This window comes from Tamandua tetradactyla, chromosome 12 (assembly GCF_023851605.1).
Source record: "Tamandua tetradactyla isolate mTamTet1 chromosome 12, mTamTet1.pri, whole genome shotgun sequence".
Lineage (NCBI taxonomy): Eukaryota > Metazoa > Chordata > Mammalia > Pilosa > Myrmecophagidae > Tamandua > Tamandua tetradactyla.
The window spans coordinates 19,653,150-19,678,371 of NC_135338.1; the positions used below are offsets into that span (position 1 = coordinate 19,653,150).

Genomic DNA, 25,222 nt, shown 5'->3' on the forward strand with positions numbered 1-25,222 from the left:
TCCTTATATATGCAATGAACAATCCAAGCATGAAATCAAGAAAAAAATTCTATTCAGTCACATCAAAAAAGATAAAATTCTTAGGAATAAATTTAACCACATAATTGTAGATTTTACTTTCAGAAAATTAAAAACTGATGAAATGATGTAGATGATCAAAATAAATGAAAAAACATCCTATGTTTATGATTCAGAACACTAAATATTAAGATCACAATAATCCCCCATTTAATCTACAGATTCAATGAAATTCTTATCAGACTCTGAGCAAACTTTTTCTGAGAAATGATCAATAACACTTGACACTCACATACGAAAGAACATTGGGCACTTATTTGCACATTTAAAACAACTCAAATGGATAAATACTGGAATATAAGAAAAAATTATAAAAATTTTAGAATAAAAGTCAGGTAAAACTTCATGACCTTGGATTTTCCAAAGACCATCAAAGAATGATAAACAATAGAAAAATATAAAATTGGGCTTCATCAAAAAAATATTTTCTGTTTCAAAGGACAACATCAAGAAAGGGAAAAGAGAACTTAATGAATGAGAGAAAATATTTGCAAATCATATAGCTGATAAGGAGTTTTGACTACAATATGAAACGACCACATACAACTCAGTATAAAGATAACTAACACAGTTTAAATGTTACAAAGGATTTCAATAGACAGTTCTCTAAAGATTACACCCAAATATACAAAACCACCTGAAAATATGCTCCATGTTAGTCATCTTGGATATCAAAATCAAAATCACACTGATACTACTTCATAGATACTAGCATGGCTAGAATCAAAAACTTAGGATTTTCACAATAATATTCCTGGGATATCAGTGTTAAAAGATGAGCAACTATACATGTCACACAGTCCCATTCTCCACTGGATGCCTAGTAGGGAAGTGTCCCTTTGTAAAGTGACCAGACATTCATGTATTCCACAAATGGATACTGGGTACCTATTATGGGAAGGAACTTTCTTACTTTCTAGAACTGCAATGATGAAGTAATCCTCCTATTTTCCATTAACTTGATACAATACTTTCAGAGTCTAGATATTTGAAAATGACCATCTTCCATGATCCACGAGGAAAGCAAGGATAGAAGCTGTATTTGGGCATTCTGAATCATTCAAGAAGGAAAATCACATTGACTGGACTAACTAAGCAAACTGTCACCTAAATCATAGTACTAACAGCCAGCGTTCATATGGTGATCAGCATTCATACTCTTGATCAGCTGCACACTTGTTCCATACTAATGACAATATTGAGATGGATAGAGTATAATGTCTTTTACAGAAGAGTACAGCTCTTTTCAATACCATGTATCTCCAAATCAGGGTGAACAAAGGGAGAGGAGAAGTGGAAAGGGAAGACTTGTAGTCAGAAGTAACAGCCTGTGTTAAGACTCTGGTACAGAGATACCTGAGGGGGTTCAGACAGGATATTGTGTTATTACAGTTGAAGAGTAAAGATTCAATCAGAGTCAGATGAGAAGTTTGGGGAAAATAGATATCCCATCACATTTAGTTATTAAGCACTGCACGTCCATCTCTTTGGAGATTATAACTTCTTTGAGAACAGAGAAGAGTTTAAATTCATTTTTATTATATATTCTGACCCACAATCCCTTGCCAACTGCTACTTCAACTGCTGCTGTTTTTCTTGTTTCTGTGTTTAGATTCAAACTGGCCCATGGAACTCAGCTATGTCAGTGATGATGTCGCACGAGGGTTACTGGAAGTCTTGGTGCTCACTCATATCCCAACTGCTTTTCTGGGAGGTTGGTGATCTGAGATCTCCCTGTGGGAGAGCGACTTTGACTATAGACTGGCAGATAATTAGGACTAAATCCAAGGCCCCAACTCAGGAGAGGCTGGAACAGCACCTCCAACTGGGACGTGTGATAAAACCTTTCAGAAACTCCTCTTTTAAGTTCTCATTCACCCAGACAAGATGATGCAGCAGTCTGCAAGGAAGAGACCTTTCTCTGAAACCTTAGGTAAGAATGGAAGGAAAATTGTCTCTGACTGATGGTCAGAGCCATGAGGCATTTTATTTTCCTGTCCAGATTTCCCTGGAATTTGATATATCTTGGGCCAGAGAAAAGATGGGTATTGGAAAGGAGGCAATTAACTCAGCAAGGTTTTCACTGAGAACATAATTCTTTCATGTGGTAGACCATTAACAAAATTGTGTAATACGAATGAATAATAATGAAATAAATGAGTAAACAAACAAAATAATTAAGTGGCATCTCAAGGATTTCTATAATAGTTTCAAAAAAGTTGCTCAGTTTTCAGTTTTGAAACCTACCTTCTTCATACAGATGAAAAGGAAGGAAGGGGGCAACTGAGTCAGAAGGATGCGGGCAAGGGGAACAAGGTGGCCTTTTGAAGATTTTTACTTCACCGTTATTACATATTGGGTATGAGAGTCACAGCATATTTTGAAGAATCTTGAAAAGAAAGCAAATGTTTAGGGAGTTCTGTGAGTGGGTAGTGTGATGGAGCCAGTATCACATATTCACCCCAGGTGTCCTAGTCCTGTGAGCTCTGCTCCTCTCAGGCAGATGAGTTGTGCAGGCCCCTCCCTCCTTAGCTCCAAGGAAATCCACCCTGTTTGTCTCCTGCCTGCTACTTTCCAAGGACCTAACACCATGTAAAGGCATAGCCTCACTTCATGATCATGGTTTTAATTCTTACTTTACTCAAACTGAGCTGCTACTGTAATTCATTCCCCCAAGCCAATTTCCTTTGCCCACCCTACCCCTCCTCTGCTTCTCTCATCTGCTCCGTCCCCTAGTGCAGCCTACCTTCCTGTTACCTTCTCCATCTCTGCCTGCCTCTAACATCCTCATGCATTTCAGTCACCCCTCTCTATCCAAAGACTCTGAATGGATTTTCACACTTCATTCAACCCTGATATCAAGAACTCTTGGCTCCATCTTTTTTTTTTCATTGTGAATAATCTGATCTTATTCTGAAATATACAGAAACCTTTAAGCTGATAATCACAAACTCCCAGATAATTTTCTTTGAGGTTGCTGCATCATGACCATCTGAGATTATGAATCATGACTGATAAGAAGTGGAGAACTGTGTTCTGGATACATTATTTGATCTGAAAGAGATGACTTAATAAGGATATGTTAATGGAGCTTTATTCAAGGAATTGTTGGTTAGTGAAAATGATAAAAATGGAAGGTATAATGGTACAAAGTAAAACAATTTATTCAAATTCCTTTCTTTAAACATGATTCCCTTTATATAAGATTTCCCTGAAAAGAGTTTGAAATCAGATTTTAAAAAAGGTTACCATTACTTCTGTTTCACTATTCACCCTCCAAATTTACTAAGAAGATTATTTTCACAGAATACTTCTTTTAGAGAAGTAACATAAAATGAGGAAAGTTCAGGCACATGGGATAATTTCTACATTCCAAAGCAGAAATCAATTGGAATTTAAAAACCAAAAATAAAAGAAAAATTTTAAAGGATGAATCTACAATTGAAAACATAGAACCCCAATATGTATTAGTACTTTCAAAGAGTAAAAATGTTTGTGATAAGGTGATACCTTAATTAATATAATGCGCACAGGACATGAAGTTGCCCACATAGTGTCTCCAAAGTAAAAGGAGCCCTGTGAAAGGAGAAAGAACTGACAAGATTCAGTAGTGTCGGGGAAGGTCTGGATGGAGAAGTCTCAAGTGATCTCTGTGATAAAAGCCTGAGCTCACTGCTGTCCACCCACGATTCAAACAGGTCATTAAAATAACTCTGTTTTCAGATATTGTGACCGAAGAGGAGAGTGCCAAGCAGCCTACGACACAGAGATCAGAAAGTCCAGAGTCCAGGCCCAGTAAGATCCCAAGGGTGTCCGAGAGCTCTTCTTCCTCGACTTCGACTGAGAAGACCTCAGATTCAGCAGACTCCCAGTCCGGGTCTCCTGCTGGGCAGCAATGGGTCAGGTGTGCCTATTTCACCAGAGTGCACACAGTAAAGGGTGTAGCTGTTGAGTGGCAAACCGGAAGCACATTCTCACCCGTGGGAAAAGCACCCCAGGTCTTTGAGGCTGAGCTCTCTGAAGAGAGCACCATTGGCTCTCTCCCAAGTCCAACCAACACCAGGTCCCTGCTCAGCTCCCCGGAGCCCTTCCAGGAGCAGCCTGACATACCCACCCCCGAGCCTGTTGTCCATCTGGAGGAGGAGAGGGCCCGGGCTGCAACCCCAGAAGGGCTAGTCACCACAGAGCTCGGGTTCCGCTGTGTAGCCTGTTGCCGGGTGTTCCCGAGCAGGGAGGTGGTCCTGGCACATGCAGAGCATGGCGTCAAAGAGGGATTCAGCTGCCGCGTCTTCTATGAAGAGATGCTGGAGATGCAGCAGCCCCACTCAGAAAGGCGCCCTCATCGGCGGTGTCTCCAGATGGCCCACCGTTGCATGAAGGCCAATGTGAGAAGGAAAATAAAAGTAAAGGAAAAAGTCTGTCGCCGCTTACAGGAGAAGTTGGAAGAACAGAGACAAGATCTGCGGCAGTTGCAGCAGGAGTTGCTGAGGCTGCGGAGCCACGAGGCACAGCAGAAGAAAATGAGAGCAGCGCAACCTCAAGGGCAGAGGGGGAAGCGCTTAAAGACACCATAAAACACAGTGACGTGGACAGGGAAAGGGGTTTGGGCTGGGAAATGTGGGCTTTTCTGTTGAAACTTCCCTTTAGGTTCCTTCAATCCATCTCCTCTTTAAGAAGCTCCCCTCCTTCCACTGTAACGCCTCTACCCCACCCCAGTATCATGGGCAGTACCACCCTAGAAGGAACTGGACTGTAACAGCCTCAGAACAGCTGACATCAGTTCAGGCTCAGAGTCCCACCCAGGCCAGGAGAAGACAGAAGCCTCGTCTGGATAGTGAGTTTTACAAGGCTCTGCACGTGAGCCACACGGTAAGTTAGGAAGGAGGATATGGGGTATTGATGGAACACGGGAGGCTGAAATGGGTCACAGCCTAGGTGACTCCAGGGGAAACGTGTTTCTGAAGGATGCTATAACAGATTTTTAATGCAGAAGGAAGAGGAGCAGTGCCAGACTGTGGGGAATCTGCCTGCCTGGAAACAATCTACCAACATTTAGGCAATGAAAAGAAAGAGGGCACTGGCACAGGACAGGAGGACATCATGAAATAGAGTGAGTTCATGACATCCCAGTAGTTGCCTCACAGAGAGAATCTGAATTGGGGTTTATGATGTATTGCTTCCTCTTGATTTGAGTGTAAGCAGCAGCTGGTATAGAAAAATTCCACTGGGTGTTATATTTTCTAAATAAGTGTAGAACCAGTAGCTCATGGATAACTGCTGCAAAGATGTCCTTGACTATATACAAACACTTTTCAAATTTCTTTTAAGCAGACTTTACTCTGTGGTTTTATTAATATCTTTGACCTTTGTTGGCTTTTATGTTTTCTCTTCTATAACTCAACTATCCTGAGATCCTTCCCTGGAACAACCTGAGCTGAGAGTAAATGCATAAAATAGAGCACAAAATCTCCAAAACCTGGACAGGACAACATACTAGACAATCACATGTGAGGAAGAGATGGGCAAATTCAGATTCAGTAATGAGGAAAAAAGGCTAGTCACATGCACAGCATCAAGTCCCTGGGCCTGGAAGTCTTGAAGGTGACAGAGGCATTTCCACCTACTTCAGAGTTGAGACCCAGAGTGGCATGGGGAAGCCTTCAGAGACACTGGAAGGGGATAAGGGCCTGTCACATAACATTTACAGTGTGTCCTATTTTTATTTCTCAGAGAGACAGTGATGGCTCCAGTGAGCAGAGTGAAGTTGGGGCTATGAGATGACATCTATCCATACACCACCATCAAGAAAAACAAAAGCCAATGAAGCACTGATGTCTGCAGTTGGAAACAGGCAGAGGATGGCTCATGACTTCCAACAACCTGGAGACTTTTGGCCAAAATATTCTTTTTCCTTGATAGCTGCATCTTCTCAGTTAACTTCCTCTATGGTAAGTCTGGTGAAAAAGGCTACAGTATCCAAGAGTGAGTTTTCAACTGGAGCAATGGGGTGGAAGGTGTTAGCACCATATGAGAGAAAGAATCCTGTGGAGGCCCATATGTTGCCTAGTGAATTGTCCATTGTGTCCAGCTGCTTCCTTATCTCTAGACATAAACACGCAATACGTACTTCAAGAATAAGTCAATTAACACTCAGAATTGTTTTCTGTCATTTCTAGATATGAGATCAGAAAAGGTCACTGACTCGAAATAGGAAATAGGAGATCACTGGGTCTGGACTTTTATACAGTTTATGGACATGCTCTTCTTCCAATGATTAAAACCTTTGTACACCATGTTATAGGTATGTTTTTGTTGCCTATTTAGAAAATAACAAACAAAATTTGTTAATACATTTTAACATATATAAGTATTTAACTTACATACTGCATTGTCACATTACAAGGATTGTAAACTTTTATAAAGAAATAAGCAGAGCCACGCCCTCATGTAAATTGTACCTCCTCCATCCAGATGTGCAATTTTAACAACACATATGTATTATTTCATGCTTTCTTCCTTTTAGAGATTTATATATAGGTACAGATACACATGTTCATCTCTGTTTGTTTGCTTTTAGGGAATACAGGCCACACTCTCCCCACTTGCTATCTGTCATTTAACAATTAATCATGGTTCCCTGTAATTCAATACATATGGCATCCACAATATCATTTAAATTGTTTAATTTTTAAATTCTTCTTAATACATGTGTTATATAAATGGTAACTATTACGGTACACTTCACACATGTTCATAAATAACTCTACTGGGGATCACATGTCCGAGTTCTTTATGTCCCGTGTTTTCTGCCTGCTCTGACTCTCTACTCCCTGTACTTGTCCCACAAATGAACCCAAGGTAATTTATAATAAATATCTACTAAATAGTCTACCTTATAGTTCATGCCTAAATAATCATACCCACATATCCAAATCTATACTCTATTTTGCACACATGTATATGTATGCATGTCTTTAAATATATTATTTGTATTCTTTCAACCAAATGGGCTCATTTTATGTATGCTACTGTGCAACTTGCATTTCTCCCAATACAATACTTGACATTTTTCTTTCTCAACTGCTATTGCTCCCTTTCATTATGATGGCTGCCTAATATACGCTATGGTTTTACCATATATTATTCTATATATTACCATCAAAGGGAAGTAATTTTCTTTCTCCTTTTCTGTCATTATTGACTTTAAAGCTGCCAGTATTTTTTCTGTACATTTCTCTCTTTGAAATAATTTCTAATGGTGAGATTTGCAGTTTAATATATTTTAGAATTTTGGCACTATCGCTAAGTTGCTTTCTGTAAAATCATGTAATAATGTTCTTTTTTGACAATGCAAAAAAGTATGTATCCTTTCCCACACAACCCAGGTTATAGCAGCCATATTAGCTTCTTAAATTTGAATAGCTTCACTGGTACTTTGATGTTTTTTCCATTTAGCAGTATTTGTGAACAACTTTGTTCATCTATCTCAGGCATTTTGATTTTCGATGAATGTCCTGTTTTAATTCATCCTTCATTTTTCAAGGGCTGAATTTTTGTACCCATTTCCTTACTAAGATGAAAATTCAGAGGTTCATAGGTGGTTAGGTGGGAGAATTCTTGCCTTCCATATGTTCCCAGACCACACAGGGTCTTGCATTCCCAGAACATGCACCGCCCCCCCAAAAGAATTATTAAACCTATGTCATCTACAGTTAAATAATGTTCCAAAACAATTATTTATTATTAATGCATACAATTCAAATTCCCATATTGATATCATGGAAACTGCATTTCATTTATTCAATAGGTCTACTCATTCAGTAAGATGGCATAATTTTTCATTTAATTGGGCTTCATTTTATTTATTCCAATAGATTTACTTTCTTCATAATATGTTTTGTGTTTCTGCCAAATGTTTTATGAAACATTTTGTAAATTTTACAGCTTATTAAGAGTTCTGCTGGTAATAATTTATTAGAAAAAACATCAATGCACAATTGGACTGCAAGAAACTCATCCCCAAATATTATCTGGCTTTTACTGATTTTAGCCTTATCCAGACCAATTAATCAATCCCCCTTTGGTAACTAGTCCTGGTTATCAAGTCTCTGATCTCTAAATTATTATTTACTGTGGAGAAGTGAACAGTAGTGTAAACAAGCAGATTTTTTTCTACAGCATCCTTGAGTTCAGAATGTAGGGAGAATACATTCCTCTGGTATGTTTTCCTTCTGATTTGTTTTAATTTTGATTTCCTCACTTAGTATCTTTAATTACTCTTTTATCCTAATTTCTATGTTTTGCTTTTCACAATTATGTGTTTATCTAGCAGAAATATATTTTGTGTATGGTGGGGTGCTGATGTCCTTTTGCCTCTGTGCATCAGGAGTGACCAAATTTTAGTGAGGACACAGCAGGAGGACAGTGGTTGGGGCTGCTGAGGCTGAATGGGGAGTAGAGTGAGGCCTGAGGCTCCCAGCCTGGCTGCCACCAAGTCAGTTGGTGGCAGGAACAGAGCCTCACAGCTTGCATTGCCTGACCCCAAGCCACTTCACCTGGAACTGAATAAAAAGGCTCATCCACAGGGCTCGGCATGATGAGAGGAAGCTGCAGACTGAGGAAGGCAAGGCCCAGGAACTAGACCCAGTAGCTTGAGGCTGCAGCTGTCTGGCCAGCAGGCATATTGCTAAGAACTGAGTAAACAGGGGAAGTGATGGCCAGAAGTCAGGAATACCAGTGACAACTCAGGAAGGCTGATGGAGAAGTGGTTGCAAAGGTGTCTCTGGATCTGCCCTTCCAAGAGACTCCAGGGATGCACTTACCCCAGGTGACAAAATTCTGGGTGGACCCACTTGCTCCTGCCTGGATCAGAGCCTGCCCTATCCTCAAAAAGGCTTTCCCAAGGTGCTCACTGCCAGTGAGGGCTCTCCATGACCACAGCTGCTCTGAAATTCATTAAGCTGCTTTGGGTACTGAAGGAGGAGGATGAAGGGCTCCACCTGGCTATTTCCCTTACAGCAATTCTTCCCATATTGAGCCAGTTTTGCCATCATGGGAGTTTTTAGCCTATTTTAGGGACAGCACAGCATTTTGGAAGTAAATGCTTCAGGGAGAGCTGGTTCATGCAGCCTAGTGCACACGTGTCACTCTCACACTGTGGTATTAGGTTACTGACACTGTTTCCCTCCTGCTCCTTCCAACACCATGAGCTTTGTGGTGCATTTCATGGTTTCTTTCCCATTGTACACTTTCCTAGATATTTTCTGCTCTATTTCTTTATATCCAAATTATTCCCTCAGATGTAATCCACCTGCTTTCCTTTTCCCCTACCTAACTGACTCTGTTGCTCTCAAACCAAGCTTATAAGTGCCCCATGGATGTTAATAGAGAGTGGCCCACTTGCTTCCAGCTCCTGTTGAGTTCAGCATTGTGGGATTCTCAGAATCTGTATTTCCTCCAAGGTCTTCAGGCAATTCTGATCTCCAAGAGAGACATGTCCTTTCAGAGGTCTGCTTAGACATTGAGCACAGCTGTTGCACATCCTCCCCTTGTTCCACTGCCTTGCATGATCTTGATGGGACACTTAGGAAGATCATGGGATTAAACTGCAATGATTTCTTGCAGTAACACCTGCACTAGTCAGGGTGAGAGAATTTCAGTTTGATCTGATACCATGAGTAGCTCTGTATGCACTGTCCTTTGTTCAGACTAAATTAGAACTGTGAAAATAAACTCAAAACAAGCTCCATATGTATCTTAATGGTCATGAATTAACAAAAGGCAAAACAGTTTTAGCTATAATTCCCAGTTTATAGGCCAAATTGCTTAAAAACATAAAATAAAAGTAATCATAAGTGAACTATAATTTATTATTCAATCTATATATTATAAATATTGTATTGCCCTTTACAAGCAGATAAAGTTTAGCCATGAGACATTTAAACATCAGCAACTTTTTTTTCTTAATAGACACAACTACTAAGTAAATGCAACTTTTTTTAACTAAATAAATATTAAAATATTAAAAAATAAATACATTTTCTGGGGTGTAGTTAAACTGGTCTTAGAGAGTATATTACTTAATATTTATATTCTAAAATAAGAAATGTTAAAAATTAAAATCATCTACTCCATATGCAGATGAATTTCTCTGCCTTGTACTGCACTGAGTTTTTTGACCATGAAGAAATCACCATTGGATCATACATGCCTTTCCCGCCCAATCTGACACACCTCACAGGAAAACTGGGGGAGCTGCAGGGTGTTCTCTCCCACAGAAATAGCTGGCATTCCCAGGATTAATAGTTTTATCAGAAATGACACTCCCTCTAAAGGTAATGAGGGATAACTGGGGATTGTTAGTGATGGGGGAAGGAAAGAAGGAAGTGACACTTTGAACAGGAGGAATGGAGGAAGTAAGACAGAGGACAGAATAATCATTATAAGAAGGTAAATGATTTATCCTAAAAATACAGCTTGGATCTGGGCATAGAACAACGAAGAAGAGAAAGGATGTCCCTGTCATGATGGAGCTGATGGAGGAGATGGGAGATGGGAGGAGGAAGATACTCAACTAGGAAACTAAACACAGCACAAAAGATGTCATGTGATGATGAAATAATGGAAAAGAATGAGCAGGGAAGGGCATGAGTGATGCTTCTGGGAAAGGGGGATCTTGGATTGTCCCTTTCTATGAGGGGACAATTGAGCACTGAACCATCCAGGGAACAAGAATTACAGGATGAAAGGACAGACCAGGTGAAGGTTATGAATCAGATTTGTGAGCGTAATGTTTGAAGATCAGCTGGAAGTAGGAAGAGCCTAAATGCAGTGAGTGAATGGTGGCCAGAGGAGTGGGGGGTGGGGTGGGGTAAATGCTGTCACCAGGATAAAGTGATTAATTTTTATTTAAGAAAACAGTGTCTGTGAGATGGGGCAAGGCTACAACAGGAAGAACAGGTAGAGACCAAGACAGGAACTCTTTAAGATTTGGATGTTGATTGCCACACTGGGGTGGGGATCAGGGGGACACTAAAGATGCAGAGAATGGGTCAGCACCAAGACCTGTTCTGTAGAGAGCTAGAGACTGCTGATGCCTGTGTGTTTCCTTCCTTCCTTCTCAGGCCATAGTCTGTCCTCATGTATCTGGTCATCCCAGCCACCCATTCCTATACCCGGTTGGGAGGAATCAGCTCATTGGGCTGTGTGTGCCTGGGAAATGACTGTGTCTCTAGTGCTCCTCTGTGTGTTCACTGGGTGAGGGCCCTCCCAGTGCTCTCAGTAGCTTCAGATCTCCATGAAAGCGTCCTCCAGACTCTGACCTGGGTGTAGTGATTCTGGTCCCCAACATTCTGTTTGCTGAGGAGAGGCAGAGGGAAGTGGGCTCAGTCTACAGGCCTTTACTGGGGCTCCTGCTTCTTTCAATGTTTCTTACCCCAAACTCTCCTATGCCCACATCTACAAGGTCAAAGCCTCTTATCTTTCCTATCTCATGGAAAGCTCGGTTGATGATTGGGACAGATACACTCTTGTCTTTGCAGATTGAGAGGAGATCAATGTGTCTATCTCCTCATTTAGGAGATCTTTGCTCCATTAATTCTACTTCTATTTTCAACCTCACCTCTCAGCTCTACAGTTGAGTGTGCCAGTATACCCAACCTTAGAGCCTTTTGTTAAGTGTTCATGTTTGCAGGGCTTAGAGTTCGTTCATCTCTGATGTTAACGTTTAATTTTCTCTATATTCACTTCCTATTTGTAATAACCTGTATTAGATTAAGCTGCAAGAATGCAGTCTACCAGAAATGGAATGACTTTTAAAAAGGGAATTTATTTAGTTACAAGTTTATAGTCCTAATCCTATGAAAAATGCCCAAACTAAGGCACCCAAGCATAGACACCTTAATTCACAGAAGACCGATGGGTCTGAAACACCTCTGTCAGCAAGGTAGTAACGTGGCTGGCATCTGCTGGTTCCTTCCTTGGGCTCCTATGCTTTCAGCCTCTGTTCCTGTGGGGGTTCCTTCTCCGAGGCTGGCTTTCATCTCTTGGCACCACTTGACTCTCTCCAGCTTCTGACTTGCTTAACATCTCAGGGCGACATCTGCTGGGCTCCAAGCATCTCCCAACATCCATATCTCTGTTCTCCAAGTGCCGGCATCTGTGTCAGCTCTGCTTTGAAGTTTCCGTTGGCTCTGTCATTTCTACTCTATCAGTTCTGATGCTTCTGTCATTTCTGTAGGCTGTCCTTTCTGGTGTTTCTCCAAACTGTTTCCCCCTTTAAAGAATCTAGTTATCTAATCAAGCCCCACCTGGAAGGTGGAGTCACATCTCCACTAATCAAAAGTTAATACCCACAATTAGGCATGTCATATCTCCATGGAGATAATCTAATCAAGTTCCTTACCTACATTATTGAATCACAATTAAATGAAATGGCTGCCTCCATCCACAAGATAGAATCAGAATTAAAACATGGCTTTTCTGAGGTCCAAAATATTTTCAAACTACACACTCAGCTTAGCTTTAATATTTTTTATATCCACACTGATACCTTTTCCTTCCTACCACAAGGTACCTTCTCTTATAGAAAAATAAACATTACCTAGAACACCTCATTTTCTCATGATGCAGCAGAACTGTTCTTATATGGCTGACTTACGATCTTTCTATAATTTAGAACTCATTAAAAGTAAGGGGAATAAGTTGACATTATGATGAAACTGGTTGATATTCAAGCTGACAAAATTTACCTATTGTAAAGACAAAGTCCACCTCTGTTGAGATCCAGAGCATAGGATTTGTTTTCTGACACATAGAAGGCGACTCTTACTGTAATGTGAAGTTTGTAAAGAAGCTCACTTCCTTGAATATCAGGATACTTGGGTACTGGGTCAACTCCAGACCTAAAATACATACACAGCTGCAACCACAACCACCACAACAACAACCCAGGAGTAAGGACCCCACTTCTTGTCGAAACTTCGTGTCTCTTCCGTGTCCTCAGTGTCTGAGTTAGGATGGCATCCAGAAACCCCCGTCTCACTTCCCAACTCTGTCAACTGTTCCAATAAAGACACTCAAGGATAATGTCTTTTCACATATCTGGCAATTTGGAAGTGTTCTCTTAATGTCTCAATGGTGTTTGAAACCCTTTAAATGTAGAGTTCATTTTATCAAAGTACATCTTTTTTAACACTTGCAAGTATAGCATATGTGCTGGTTTGGGACTGTTTGAACCCCAGAAAAAAAACTGTTCTTAAATTTAATTCATTCCTGTGAGAATGAACCTGCTGTAAGGAAGGCTTGTGATGAGGCTACTTCAGTTACGGTGTGACCCGCCCCAATCACTGTGGGACTTATCCTGTCACCGGAGTCCTTTAGAAGCAGAGTGAGACTCAGACACATGGAGCAAAAGCCATAGGACCAAGAAGCTAATATTCAACCGCACTTGGGAGAGAAGGGAGAGGCCAGGAGACACTGCCACGTGCCTTGCCATGTGACAAACAAAGAACAAAATATCACTGGCTGCCAGCCCCAGAACATCCGTCTTTGGGAATAAAGCATCACCTTGATTGTGCCTTGTTTTGGACTATTTTTTTAGCCTTAAAACTGTAAACAAATAAATTCACATTGTTTAACCTCACCCATCTCATGCTTGAGCAGCCCAGAACACTAAAGAAGAAGAGTAGACACATTATATCTAATTAAAGGGACTCCCTCTGGCTTCTTTATCCAAGAATGTAACATCGTTGGCTGGTTCTTTTTTTTCTTCTCTTGCTGTTTTTTTCACAACTTGAAATATCACATTTCTGTGATGCTTATTTTTCCATTTCCAGTTTTCCAGCTATAGATTGTTACCTATGTCTTTAGTGTTGACTTTTTGGATTTGTTCAAAGGCTGCACAAGCCTCCTCAATGTTTTCTCCAAAGTGACATTTTCTTGACTCTTCATTGTTAGAATATCTACAATTGCATGCCACATCTCTTCAAAAGGCTGATTCCCTTGCCAGAACGGCTTTCTCATAGATTGCAATAGTATTTTCAACAGGACTTGAGGTTGGCTTAAGACATGGGAGGCACATCCAGTAATTATCAAATATATATATATTTTAACATCTGAGATAGTTTTAATCAGGTCATTGAGTGTGACCAATATTTCTTCTTTGGGGATATCCTTCATTAATCAGGTTCAGTTACTCAGAAAATGTATTATTTACTTTTCAGTAGATACCCTTTTTCTCTGCTGTGATTATCTAGAAACACCCAACTGGTTATCAGTTGGGTGTGATCAGTTGTGATGAGGCTACTTCAGTTACGGTGATATTAAAAATCACCGTAATTTTTAAATTAATTAATAAAAAATTTTTATTTAAGCTCTAACTGGGTAAGTACTGAGCTACGGGGCCTTTTCTGCAATCTTCTTTTGCTAGTTTTCCACCCAGTCAGGTGAGTTCTACTCTCTTTTGTGGTTTCTTTTGGCTTTCATGCAGTCTGCTTTTTGCTTTAGTCTGTCTTCATGATTGATGTTTTTTACTGTTCTATAACTTTGGTCATAGAAGAAGAAGGAGGCCTAGTTACAATCTCAGAAGCTCTGCTTCTTGATAATGCCTCACTTTCTTTTTGTGTCTTGAGAAGAACTGGTTTTGACAATAGATGAAACTGTCTTTAATTGTAGTAATTCTTTTCCAGGAGGCCCTTTCTGGATTATGACATTGGCAGAGGTTCTATGGATGCCTTGTTTTACTCAGTCCTGGGAATCATCGTGGTGACTTTTAATAGGAGGTAGCAAAGGTTCTCTGGCCTGAGATGGTGTTTTAGTTTGCTAAAGCTGACAAAATGCAATATACTCAAAATGGGTTGGCTTTACAATGGGAATTTATTAACTTACAAGTTTACAGTTCAGGCTGTGAAGATGCCCACATCAAGGTGTCATCAGGACGATATCTTCTGCCTGCAAAAAGTCTGCTGGTGATCCAGGGCTCCTCTGTTACTTGGGCAGGCATATGGCACACCTGCTGGTCTCTCCTTTCTCTCCCAGATTTCATTGCTTCCAGATTCTATTGGCTTCCTCTGTGAGTTTCTGTGTGGGTTTCTTTCTTAAAAGAGAATCTGTCTTAGTTTCTGTGTGTCCTTCTTCCATAGCTTCTCTGGGGCTTTTTTCTATATTGTCTCTTTGTTTTTTTATCCTCTTATAAGGGACTCCAGTAAGAGGATTAAGGCCCACTTTGAAGTGGGTCACATCTCAATTGAAATAACTTAATCAAAAGGTTCCGCCTATAATAGGTTTACACACACAGGAATGGATTAGTTTTAAGAACATGATCTTTTCTGGAGTACAGGACAGCTTCAAACCATCATAGATGGCGTGCACACAAATTTAATGGCAGGATTTATATTTGAGGATCTATCAGTTTTCACTATATTACACTGCTGGTGCTTATAGACTGGGGCCCTGGGGCTTTAGAGAAGTTGGAAGGTTTTTTTGTTGTTGTTGTAGAGCTCTAACCTTTGACTTGTAAAGGTTTTCTAAATGAGTCAGCTGGAGACTGAATAATTTAGCCATGATAAGATCTAAGCATAGGTTTCTTAGGCATTGACATGCCTAATTTTACTATAGTCATTTTTCTTTCTTTTTTTTTTTTGAGTGAAATGCCTGGCTGGATATTATATTATATAGATCATCTTTTTTTTTAATTAATTAAAAAAAATTAACAAAACATTTAGAAATCATTCCATTCTACATGTATAATCAGTAATTCTTAATATCATCACATAGTTGCATATTCATCATTTCTTAGTACATTTGCATCGATTTAGAAAAAGAAATAAAAAGACAACAGAATAAGAATTAAAACGATAATAGAGAGAAAAAAAACCTATACCTCACATGCAGCTTCATTCAATGTTTTAACATAATTGCATTACAATTAGGTAGTATTGTGCTGTCCATTTCTGAGTTTTTATATCCAGTCCTGTTGCACAGTCTGTATCCCTTCAGCTCCAATGACCCCTTCTCTCTTTTTTTTAATTAACAGAAAAAAAGAAATTAACCCAACATTTAGAAATCATACCATTCTACATATGCAATCAGTAATTCTTAACATCATCACATAGATGCATGATCATCGTTTCTTAGTACATTTGCATCGGTTTAGAAGAACTAGCAACACAACTGAAAAAGATATAGAATGTTAATATAGAGAAAAAAATAAAAGTAATAATAGTAAAAAAACAAAACAAAACAAAACAAAAACCTATAGCTCAGATGCAGCTTCATTCAGTGTTTTAACATGATTACTTTACAATTAGGTATTATTGTGCTGTCCATTTTTGAGTTTTTGTATCTAGTCCTGTTGCACAGTCTGTATCCCTTCAGCTCCAATTACCATTATCTAACCCTGGTTCTAACCCTGCTGGACTCTGTTACCAATGACATATTCCAAGTTTATTCTCGAATGTCGATTCACATCATTGGGACCATACAGTATTTGTCTTTTAGTTTTTGGCTAGACTCACTCAGCATAATGTTCTCTAGGTCCATCCACAAAAACATTCTTAACATATGATTATTCCATTCTACATATATAATCAATCATTCACAATATCACATAGTTGCATATTCATCATCATGATCATTTCTTAGAATACTTGCATCAATTCAGAAAAAGAAAAAGACAACAGAAAAAAATTCATACATACCATACCCCTACCCCTCCCTTTCATGGAGCACTAACATTTCAACCTAATATATTTAATATTTGTTCCCCCTATTATTCATTTGTATTCTGTATGTTTTACTCATCTGTTGATAAAAGGATCATGAGACACAAGGTTTTCACATCACACACTGTGTGAAAGCTATATAATTTTACAATTATAGATCATCTTTAATTAGTAAGAAGAGTTTGACTATTATCCTCAAAATTACATGTGTCAATTGCTATAGTTGCAATGGTTAATTAGAAAGTTTTGAAGGAATACATTTTTTCCATAATTAAATGATTTTTATGATAATTTAATAGGTCTATCGGCACTATCAGTCATTTTGTTTGGGGTTTCAGAAATTTGTCTCTTCTTGGACCTGGTGTTCAGCTGCCATCATTCTCTGATCTCTACTGGATAATATCTGATTTCCTATTTTTACACAAAAGGTGTTTTCCTTTCTAATAGAAGTTCCTTGAGTTCTTGTCTTATTTTCTCTCTGAATGCAGACTGGGTCCTATGACTTGGGGGCAGCTGCACGTCCCAGGGCATAGCCAGGATGCTCATAGCCATCCAGACTGGAGCAGATCTGTCCCTGGTTTACCTGCCTGGGTTTCCCACAGCCAAGGCTGCTAGGCAGGCTGCCTCAAGCACTTTAATGTACGTTCCAAGAGAAGCCAGTGGTTATCATGGGGTCACTACATAGCACCATAACCAAGAAGTTGCCAAGTGAGGACTTTGAGTGATAGCAAAGGTTAGCCCTTCCTCTTCTGTCTTTATCATTTATTCTGATTCTAAAAGTCAGCCACCCTTGTTAGTAAAAATGTGAAGTCAACAGTTCCCATAATTTCTGCCTCTTCTCTTAGACTCTATGATAACCATCCTTAATAGCTTAGTGTATATACACCTTGTACCAGTTTGAAAGGATTTATGTACCCTAGAAAAGCCATGTTTTTTTTAATCCTAATCAATCTTGTGTAAACAACCTTTTCTTTTAATCCATATTCAATAATGTAGGTTGGAAACTTGATTACATTATTTCCACAGAGATGTGACTCATCAAATTGTGGGTATTAGCTTTTCATTATTCTACTCTGGTTTCTCTTTAGATAGTATAAATCTCTGCCCCTCTCTTAATCCTAGTATCCATCTCTATAGTTTTAACCTTTCCAGAATGTCATGTAAATGGAATCATACAGAGTGAAGACTTTAGGGTCTGGCTCCTTTCATTGAACACAATGCATTTGACAGATTAACCAGCAATGGCCACTGCTCTTGATTTTGCTTCTCCCCCAAAACAAATTCTGAGATAAGAATCCAACTGCAAGTAGTTTCTGCTTCCCAGGAAGCACCAGTTAGGGTAGAGAAGAAGTGAGATAGGGCACAGAAGGAAGGCAACATGGGGTGTAGCATCAAGTAAGTTACTGCTGTGGGAAACGAACATGATTCTGTTGGGGGGCTTTGGGATTCAGTGCAAGACACACACCTTAGAGTTTTTGGGTCCGAGGGGTGAAGAAGCTGTGGCATTTATCCACCAACTTCCTGTACATCAGTGGTTCAGGGTGGCTTCCTGAGGCCTTAGCACTGCAGTGCTTCTGGCTTGCTCCATACAGGAACTGAGCATGGTCCTGCATCCAGAAGCAGCAGACGTCAAGCAGGAAGTTACAGGTGTCCACAACGAGCAGCTTACAAAGTGCACAGGTGAGCGCCAGAGAGGTTGGTTGGTGTCTGAGAGCATCAGTGTCGCCCTGCCCCCCATACCACAAAGTGGGGCACTGGGGGCTTCTGGGGTGGGGGCTCAAGAGGACAGCGAGGATGATGAACCGAGGCCTCGATGGAAGAATTCTAAAGAATATATATATTTTTTCTTCACTTTTTTGAGTGATCATATGTCCTATTGTGATTTAAAACCCGGGTTCTACATGTTCAATGTCAGTATGTAAAAATGCAATTCATTTCTATTTGTTGATCTTGTTTATTGTGACCTTAGTAAACTCCCTTCTTAGTGCTTGTAGTTGTTTGGTTGATTTCTTGGGATTTTCTATGTATACCATCAAGTCATCTGCAAATTAAGGATAGTTTTATTTCTTCCTATCCATGTATTTTATTTCTTGTTTTTCTTTGTATTGGCTGGAATTGCCAGTACGATATTGAATAAGAGTGGTGAGAGAGTAAATCTTAGCTCTGTTCCTGTTACTAAGTGGAAAATATTCAGTCTTTCACTCCTAAGTATGATGTAGTTGTAGGTTTTGTAAATGCTTTTTATCAAGTTGAGGTAGTTCGCCTCTATTCCTAATTTACTGAGAGTTTGTAATCATGAATGGGTGTTACGTTTTGCCAAATGAGTATTCTGCATCAATGACATGATCATATGCTTTTTATTTTTTAATCCATTGATATTGTGGATTTATATTGATTGATTTTTGAATGCTGAACCATCTTGCATATCTGAAATCAGTTCCACTTGGTCATGGTGTATAATGTTTTTGTTTTGTTTTTTTTTTAAGCAACTATAAATATATCTTTAATTTTCCTATAATAAATGTATATTATTTTTTGAAATAGCAATAATTTAAAAAGTCTACGATATAAAATTTTATATTTTTAAAGTTGCAAATAAGAAGAAACATTGGCTTTGGCTATACTCAGGGCCCTATTGTTCTTTTAAAGTACAGTGTCATGATGATTTTAAAAGACATTCTACATAACTGATGTCTGGTAACACTGATACTTAATACTTTCGACCCCCTCACAACTCCTGATTTTATGATTGAACTAAATGGAGTATAAAATTATAAGTAACTTTTTAAATAACAGCATTAGTGTAATAATACACACTTTAAAGTCTTCAAAAGTAAAATAGTTATAGTCAGTTTCCTACATTAATGTAGTCATTTGAAATTAGTCTTATATAATTAGCATGACCACATTCCTGATCTACCTTGGACAATTCTGGATTATGCCCACTGTTCTAGCATTGTTAGAAATGCACCCTTTTACTCTCAAAGCCCTAGTTAACTACAGTTATTTTATGTAATCAACTGCAGAATAGTTATGATGAACAAATTTTATAAATTTGATGTACAGTCTGGTACAGGAAAACCTGTCACTAAAATCTGGAAAATGTGGCTGTCACAGTACATAATATTCAATTATTTAAGTAATTTTCTTCCACTGGGAATCAAAGTAAATTTTGTTGATGAATTGAGAGTACCAAGAATAACCAGGTTCCAAAATATCTTTAGGTTATTTTGAAAACACTCAAGAATGAAAACTTTAATCTTTCAAATAGGTTCAAAGGTTATTCAAAGGAAAATGTTAATACATCTAGAATTCTAGATGGAATACACTAGGTTTCAAAAATGTAGAAAAAAATAATTCTGAGTTTAGCAACCTATTCTGGAAGATATGTTTCCGAAAATTTCTAGATGAGATAATAGCTCCAAAGTCCTTCCATTAATATTATAAAACAACATAGAAAATCAAATAAATGGCTTAGATTTTAGGATAGAGGTTACTAAAATCAATTTGGTCAGTTAAGATTTATATCTTCCCTACAAAGCTGAATATAATGATATACTGACTCACAGTGCTACTTCTTTAAAACAATAAAATCTGCCATTTTTAAGAATTACCAAAGTTACATTTAAAACAGAGAACAAAACATTTTCTAGGCAATAGTCAAAGAAAGGGAGGGGACACTGAATGATAAATTCAGATTGGCCACACAAGATTAGCTTTCCATATTTGTGAAACACAACACCTATATCATCTCTACTGAACATAATGGAAAATTAAAACAGAACAAAAAAATAATTGTAGAACAGTGCCTTAAAAAAACTTTCAGAGAACCATTTTCCTTAATTATTTTCCCCTTTCATTTCAGAATATTTCTGATTCATTTATGCCATGGTATGTGTTTATATTTTAAAGTAATGAGTCTACTATTCTACACATTGAATCCCAAGGCATCAATACATTTGCATACTTTGAATTTAGTCTTTGGATTACTGTTCTTCTTCTTCTTCTTCTTCTAATTCTCGTGACCGTTTGCGGGAACTCAAGGAAGCTTCTACTGGCAATGAACGTGCAGTAGCAACAACAGCATCTCTAAATCCCTGAGATGTGATTTGAAACAGTGAGGTGGATTCCTTCTGGCTTGGTGATTTATACAATGTTGCCAACCTCTGCTTTTGGTCCCAGTGAAAGATTAACCGAATTGTAGCAGCATGTCCCCAACTTTCCCCTAAAGCAGGAACCAGTGAAGCCTGATTTCTATCAAACTTTGTTGTCATCTGATTGGTTAAAATGACAGCTAATTTGTGGTTATTTGCAAGACTGATCATTTGCTGGGCTAGGCCATTTAACAACCGAGTACGAAGAGATAGGTCATCTAGGTCATGACAAAAAGGAAAAGCAATACCATCCACTATCACTAATCGAACCTTTGAGTGTTCTGAAAGGAAGTCTGGAAGGAGATAAACTTGTGCCAAAAGTTCTGTGTAATCATGGCAACGAAAATAATAAATATGGGAAAGGATATTTTCAAGAGTGAAGTCCTCCAAAGCTTTTTGGTACTCCTCTCCCATGTATGTTCCTGCTATAAGATGAAGGTGCTGAATGCAGGCAGAAGCAAGGTCTACCACTCTTTCAACCATAAAGCTTCCCTCTGTATCAATAAAAACAGCTTCACCTGCCACTCCTCCAAAACATTCTGGTATCTGTACATCTACTGCCAATTGCATACTGACTCAGATGTACCAGCATGTCTTGGTATATGCAAGAGACATTCCCTTCTTATAATTTGTAGAGTTTCTAAGGCTTCCTCTTTAGAAATCCCAACCTCTTTGCTGAGCTCGGATGGTTTCACCTCCAGAAGTTCCTCTGCAGTCTGGAAACCCGCAGTGACCAGTTTCACGCGCACCGCTGTGGACAGCGGGAAACTCCCTAAATCGCGCTGCATTTCAAAGCCGAACTCTAAGGCGCAGCCCCAAGGCTACCAAACTGCGCCACATTACATTTTTAAGAGTTATTGATACTGATGTAGTTAGTTCATTCTTATTTTTCTGTAGTTCTAGTCTATGAATAATATGCAATATATTTGTCCATTCTCATGCTGATATGGATAGTTTTCAGTTTTTGCTGCTATAATTGTACTGCTATAAACATTATTTTGCATGAACATATGCAGGCATATTTTTTGGTTATATAAACAAATGTGCCTCAATTTTAGCTGGTACTGCCAGTTTTCATCAGCAGATGTTATCAATTTCATTCCCATCAGCACTGCATGATATTCCATTTGAACAAAAGTCCTTTCTATTGTGAATCTTTTTATTATTATTATTTTATCCATTCTTGATAATAGATAGATACATAGAGTCTTATCATGTATCTGTGTACATCTAGTGAATAATGAGATTTAATACATTTTCATATATATATTAACCCTTTGGATATTTTATTTTGTGAAGAGCTTGTTCAAACTTTTGCTTATTTTTCCATGTATTGTCTCTCATTTTTATTTGTAGATGTTCTTTACATATTCTGGATTCAAATCCTTTATCATATATGTACTGAAATATCTTCTATCACAACACGGCTGACTGTTCACTTTCTAGATGTGTCTTCTTTAGGTTAGAAGTTTGGAAGTTAAATACCACCCAATTTATCCATTTTTAATTTATGGTTAGCTCTTCTTGTGACCTAGTAAAAAACTTTGCCTGCTCTAGCATCATGTAGAGTTTCTCAAATGCTGAGTTTAATTGGGTTTTATAGCTTTCAGAGCATCTCATTTGTATATTTCACTAGCTGGGAGCCTGAGCTAGTAGTTCGTTATTATTATTCATTATATACACTCCAAATTATTGCAGATGACACTTTTACAAAAGCATGGCTCACTGTATTCCAGATTCCAAAGGCAGTCTTCTTGTTGCCCTCCACCAGGTCTCTAAGCCAATGCCATGTGCTTACTGGTTTATGTATTTATGTCCTTATTTTTGGTGGTCACAGGCTTCCACTCATGGACAGTAGATTCTGTGACTTAGAATTGACTAGGTTCTGATATGGCAACAACAACAGAAATAACTAAATCGTGCTGTATGTGCACAGAGGGCTATGTCACACCTCACTCTGTCTATCTGGGCCACTGAGGTTCTGGTCCACTTTTCTTCACTCCAGAACCCAGACTACAAAGGCAGCTGGCATCAGGAAAGTTGCTGGTTATTAAGGAAGAAAGAAAGACAGGCTGAAGATTCCTAACCTGCAATTCGATGAACTGGTCTGGAACTGGCATGTCTGTTCACATATCATTGGCAAGAATTAGTGACATCTGCAATCAAATATAGAGCAGTTAGAAAGTACAATTCTACCATAGGCTGAGAAGGGAATAGACCGTTCATTACTCCCATAGAAAGAAAGTGTAGTTCATGGACCCTCAAGAAAATATGCAGCCTCATTTCTCTAATCTGAACTGAAATTTGATCTGAATTTGAAAATCTACCCCTTTACATCTATTAGGTCTCAGCTGAAGTAACTAGTTTGATGGGGAAAAAACTATTAACGCATATGCACATAGCATTTTGAAGCTTATACTTAAAATTTATATCTATGTAGTTGCACTTAGACTGAGCCTCAGATACATATTTTCAGTAGCTGTTTTAATATTATAATATTCTTCACAGAATCAGGCACCAAATCAGGTTTAGACACACGAGATTTATTGGGAGAAACTCCAGTGAAAGGTATGGGGCAGAAGCAGATATGTTGGGGAGGCCCCACATATCTGACACCTGTGAACAAAAGAGGAAGAAAGGAAAAGGGAAAAAGAAGGAAGAGATTCAGACTGCAGAACCATTGTAGAAATAGTTCACCAGAACAATGGGGAGTCCTAGACAAAGGCTCCCATCAGTTGCGTCCTGCTTTCCTCAAGATTGGGGCTACACCTGCATCCCTGACATGCTCAAGCATTCCATAGGAGCAGCCTGGGATAGTGGCATCTTCCAGGTGGGAAGCACCGAGTTGCCTTTCAGATACACTCCTCAGCACAGGGGATCTGAGCAACCCTTCTGTGATGGCAGCACCCAAACCTTCTTTTGAATGGCTTTGATTACTGACTTCACAGTTCACCCATGAGCCCTGACTATAAACTTTTGAGTTTGTGCCTGTATCTGCCAGTCCCACATCGTTCCAATCTTACATCTGCACCACATCCTCTACTTCAGGTTCAAGTGATTTCCTTGGTTGTTTGGACTATTGTAACTCCTGTTAACTTGTTCTGCATTCATTATCTCAAAAATTGTTCAGTTGATACCCTTAGGCAAACAAGTAAAAAAAAATCCTAAGGCATTTTAGGTACCTTTCATTCTATTCCTCAGATATAGCATATTTAATACTGTTAATTCTTTTTTTAGTCACTTTTTCTCATTTTCAGGTTTTAGATTTCTGGCTTACATCAGTTCTTTCTTCTGGATATAGTGATGAAAACTGTTCTTAATGTTTCCTGCTTCTTCCTTTCTCTCCCTCCTTAACACTGATGTGCTGGTTTGAAACTGTTATGTACCTCAGAAAAGCACATTGTTTTAATCCAATCTTGTAGGGTTGGACAGACCTATTGATGGGTGGGACCTTTTGATAAGGTTGCTTCCATGGAGATGTGACACCACCATTCAAGGTGGGTCTTAATTCACTTACAGGAGTCCTTTAAGAGGGAGACATTTTGGAGAATGCACAGAGGCTTCGAGGCTGAAAACACCCTTAGGAGATGCTAAGCTAAGAGACAAAATTCAGAGTTTGCCTGGGAGAAGCTAAGAAAGGACACACAGATGCTTAGAGAGAGATAAATCCCAGGGATGCTAAGAAAAGACCCACAGGACACAAAGCAAAAGCCACTGGAATCAGAAGCTGAAAGCAACAAGCCAGGAGCAAGTACCAGCAAACACCAGACATATGCTTTCCCAGCTGACAGAGATGTTCCAGATGCCAGCAGTCTTTCTTCAAAGTCCAGGAATCATCTTGTTGATGTATTAAATCTGGACATTTTCATGCCCTAGAACTGGAGATTTGTAACCTAATAAATCCCCTTTTAAAAGCCAATCCATTTCTGGTATATTGCATTCCAGTAGCTTTAGCAAACTGAAACAACTGATAACAGAGTTAGCTGGTCATCTCCATACCCTTTCCTCAGTGGGTCTCCTATATCTTCCTGAGAAAATATGAGACAACCTATTTGTCTATTATTCAATTTATGTCACATTTTTGTTTGACTAATATTTTTGATCTCTCACCACTCTTTAATCTACTCTACATTCTACCCCAAGATTACCAACTCCATTCTTTTCAAAGGCAGGTAGCTGACACAGATGAGTGAGCAAGGCTGGCTGATATACAGTAGTGAGTGGCTGAAATCTACCTAAAGGATTTCAAGTTCAATTTTTAAAAAAAAA

At 38.9% G+C, this 25,222-nt stretch overlaps 1 protein-coding gene and 2 pseudogenes across 3 annotated transcripts in view; 1 reads left to right on the forward strand and 2 right to left on the reverse strand.

Moving 5' to 3' along the window:
• The window catches only part of LOC143651847 (uncharacterized), a 229,814-nt gene that overhangs the window by 13,447 nt on the left and 191,145 nt on the right, over positions 1 to 25,222 (forward strand). Inside the window, exons 3-7 of one of the 3 annotated variants that reach the window (XM_077122677.1) lie at positions 1,691 to 2,011; positions 3,802 to 4,947; positions 5,069 to 5,679; positions 5,809 to 6,026; positions 18,392 to 18,479. In XM_077122677.1, the coding sequence (XP_076978792.1) occupies positions 1,966 to 2,011; positions 3,802 to 4,652 (897 nt within the window). In that variant the 5' untranslated portion in view covers positions 1,691 to 1,965 and the 3' untranslated portion in view covers positions 4,653 to 4,947; positions 5,069 to 5,679; positions 5,809 to 6,026; positions 18,392 to 18,479. Of the gene's footprint in view, positions 1 to 1,690; positions 2,012 to 3,801; positions 4,948 to 5,068; positions 5,680 to 5,808; positions 6,027 to 6,254; positions 7,048 to 18,391; positions 18,480 to 25,222 lie in introns of those variants that run through there. The other 2 variants (XM_077122676.1, XM_077122678.1) reach the window with 2 other exon arrangements.
• On the reverse strand, positions 13,778 to 15,079 carry LOC143651364 (cytoskeleton-associated protein 2 pseudogene; annotated as a pseudogene).
• LOC143651846 (DNA repair protein RAD51 homolog 3 pseudogene) lies at positions 19,343 to 21,781 on the reverse strand (annotated as a pseudogene).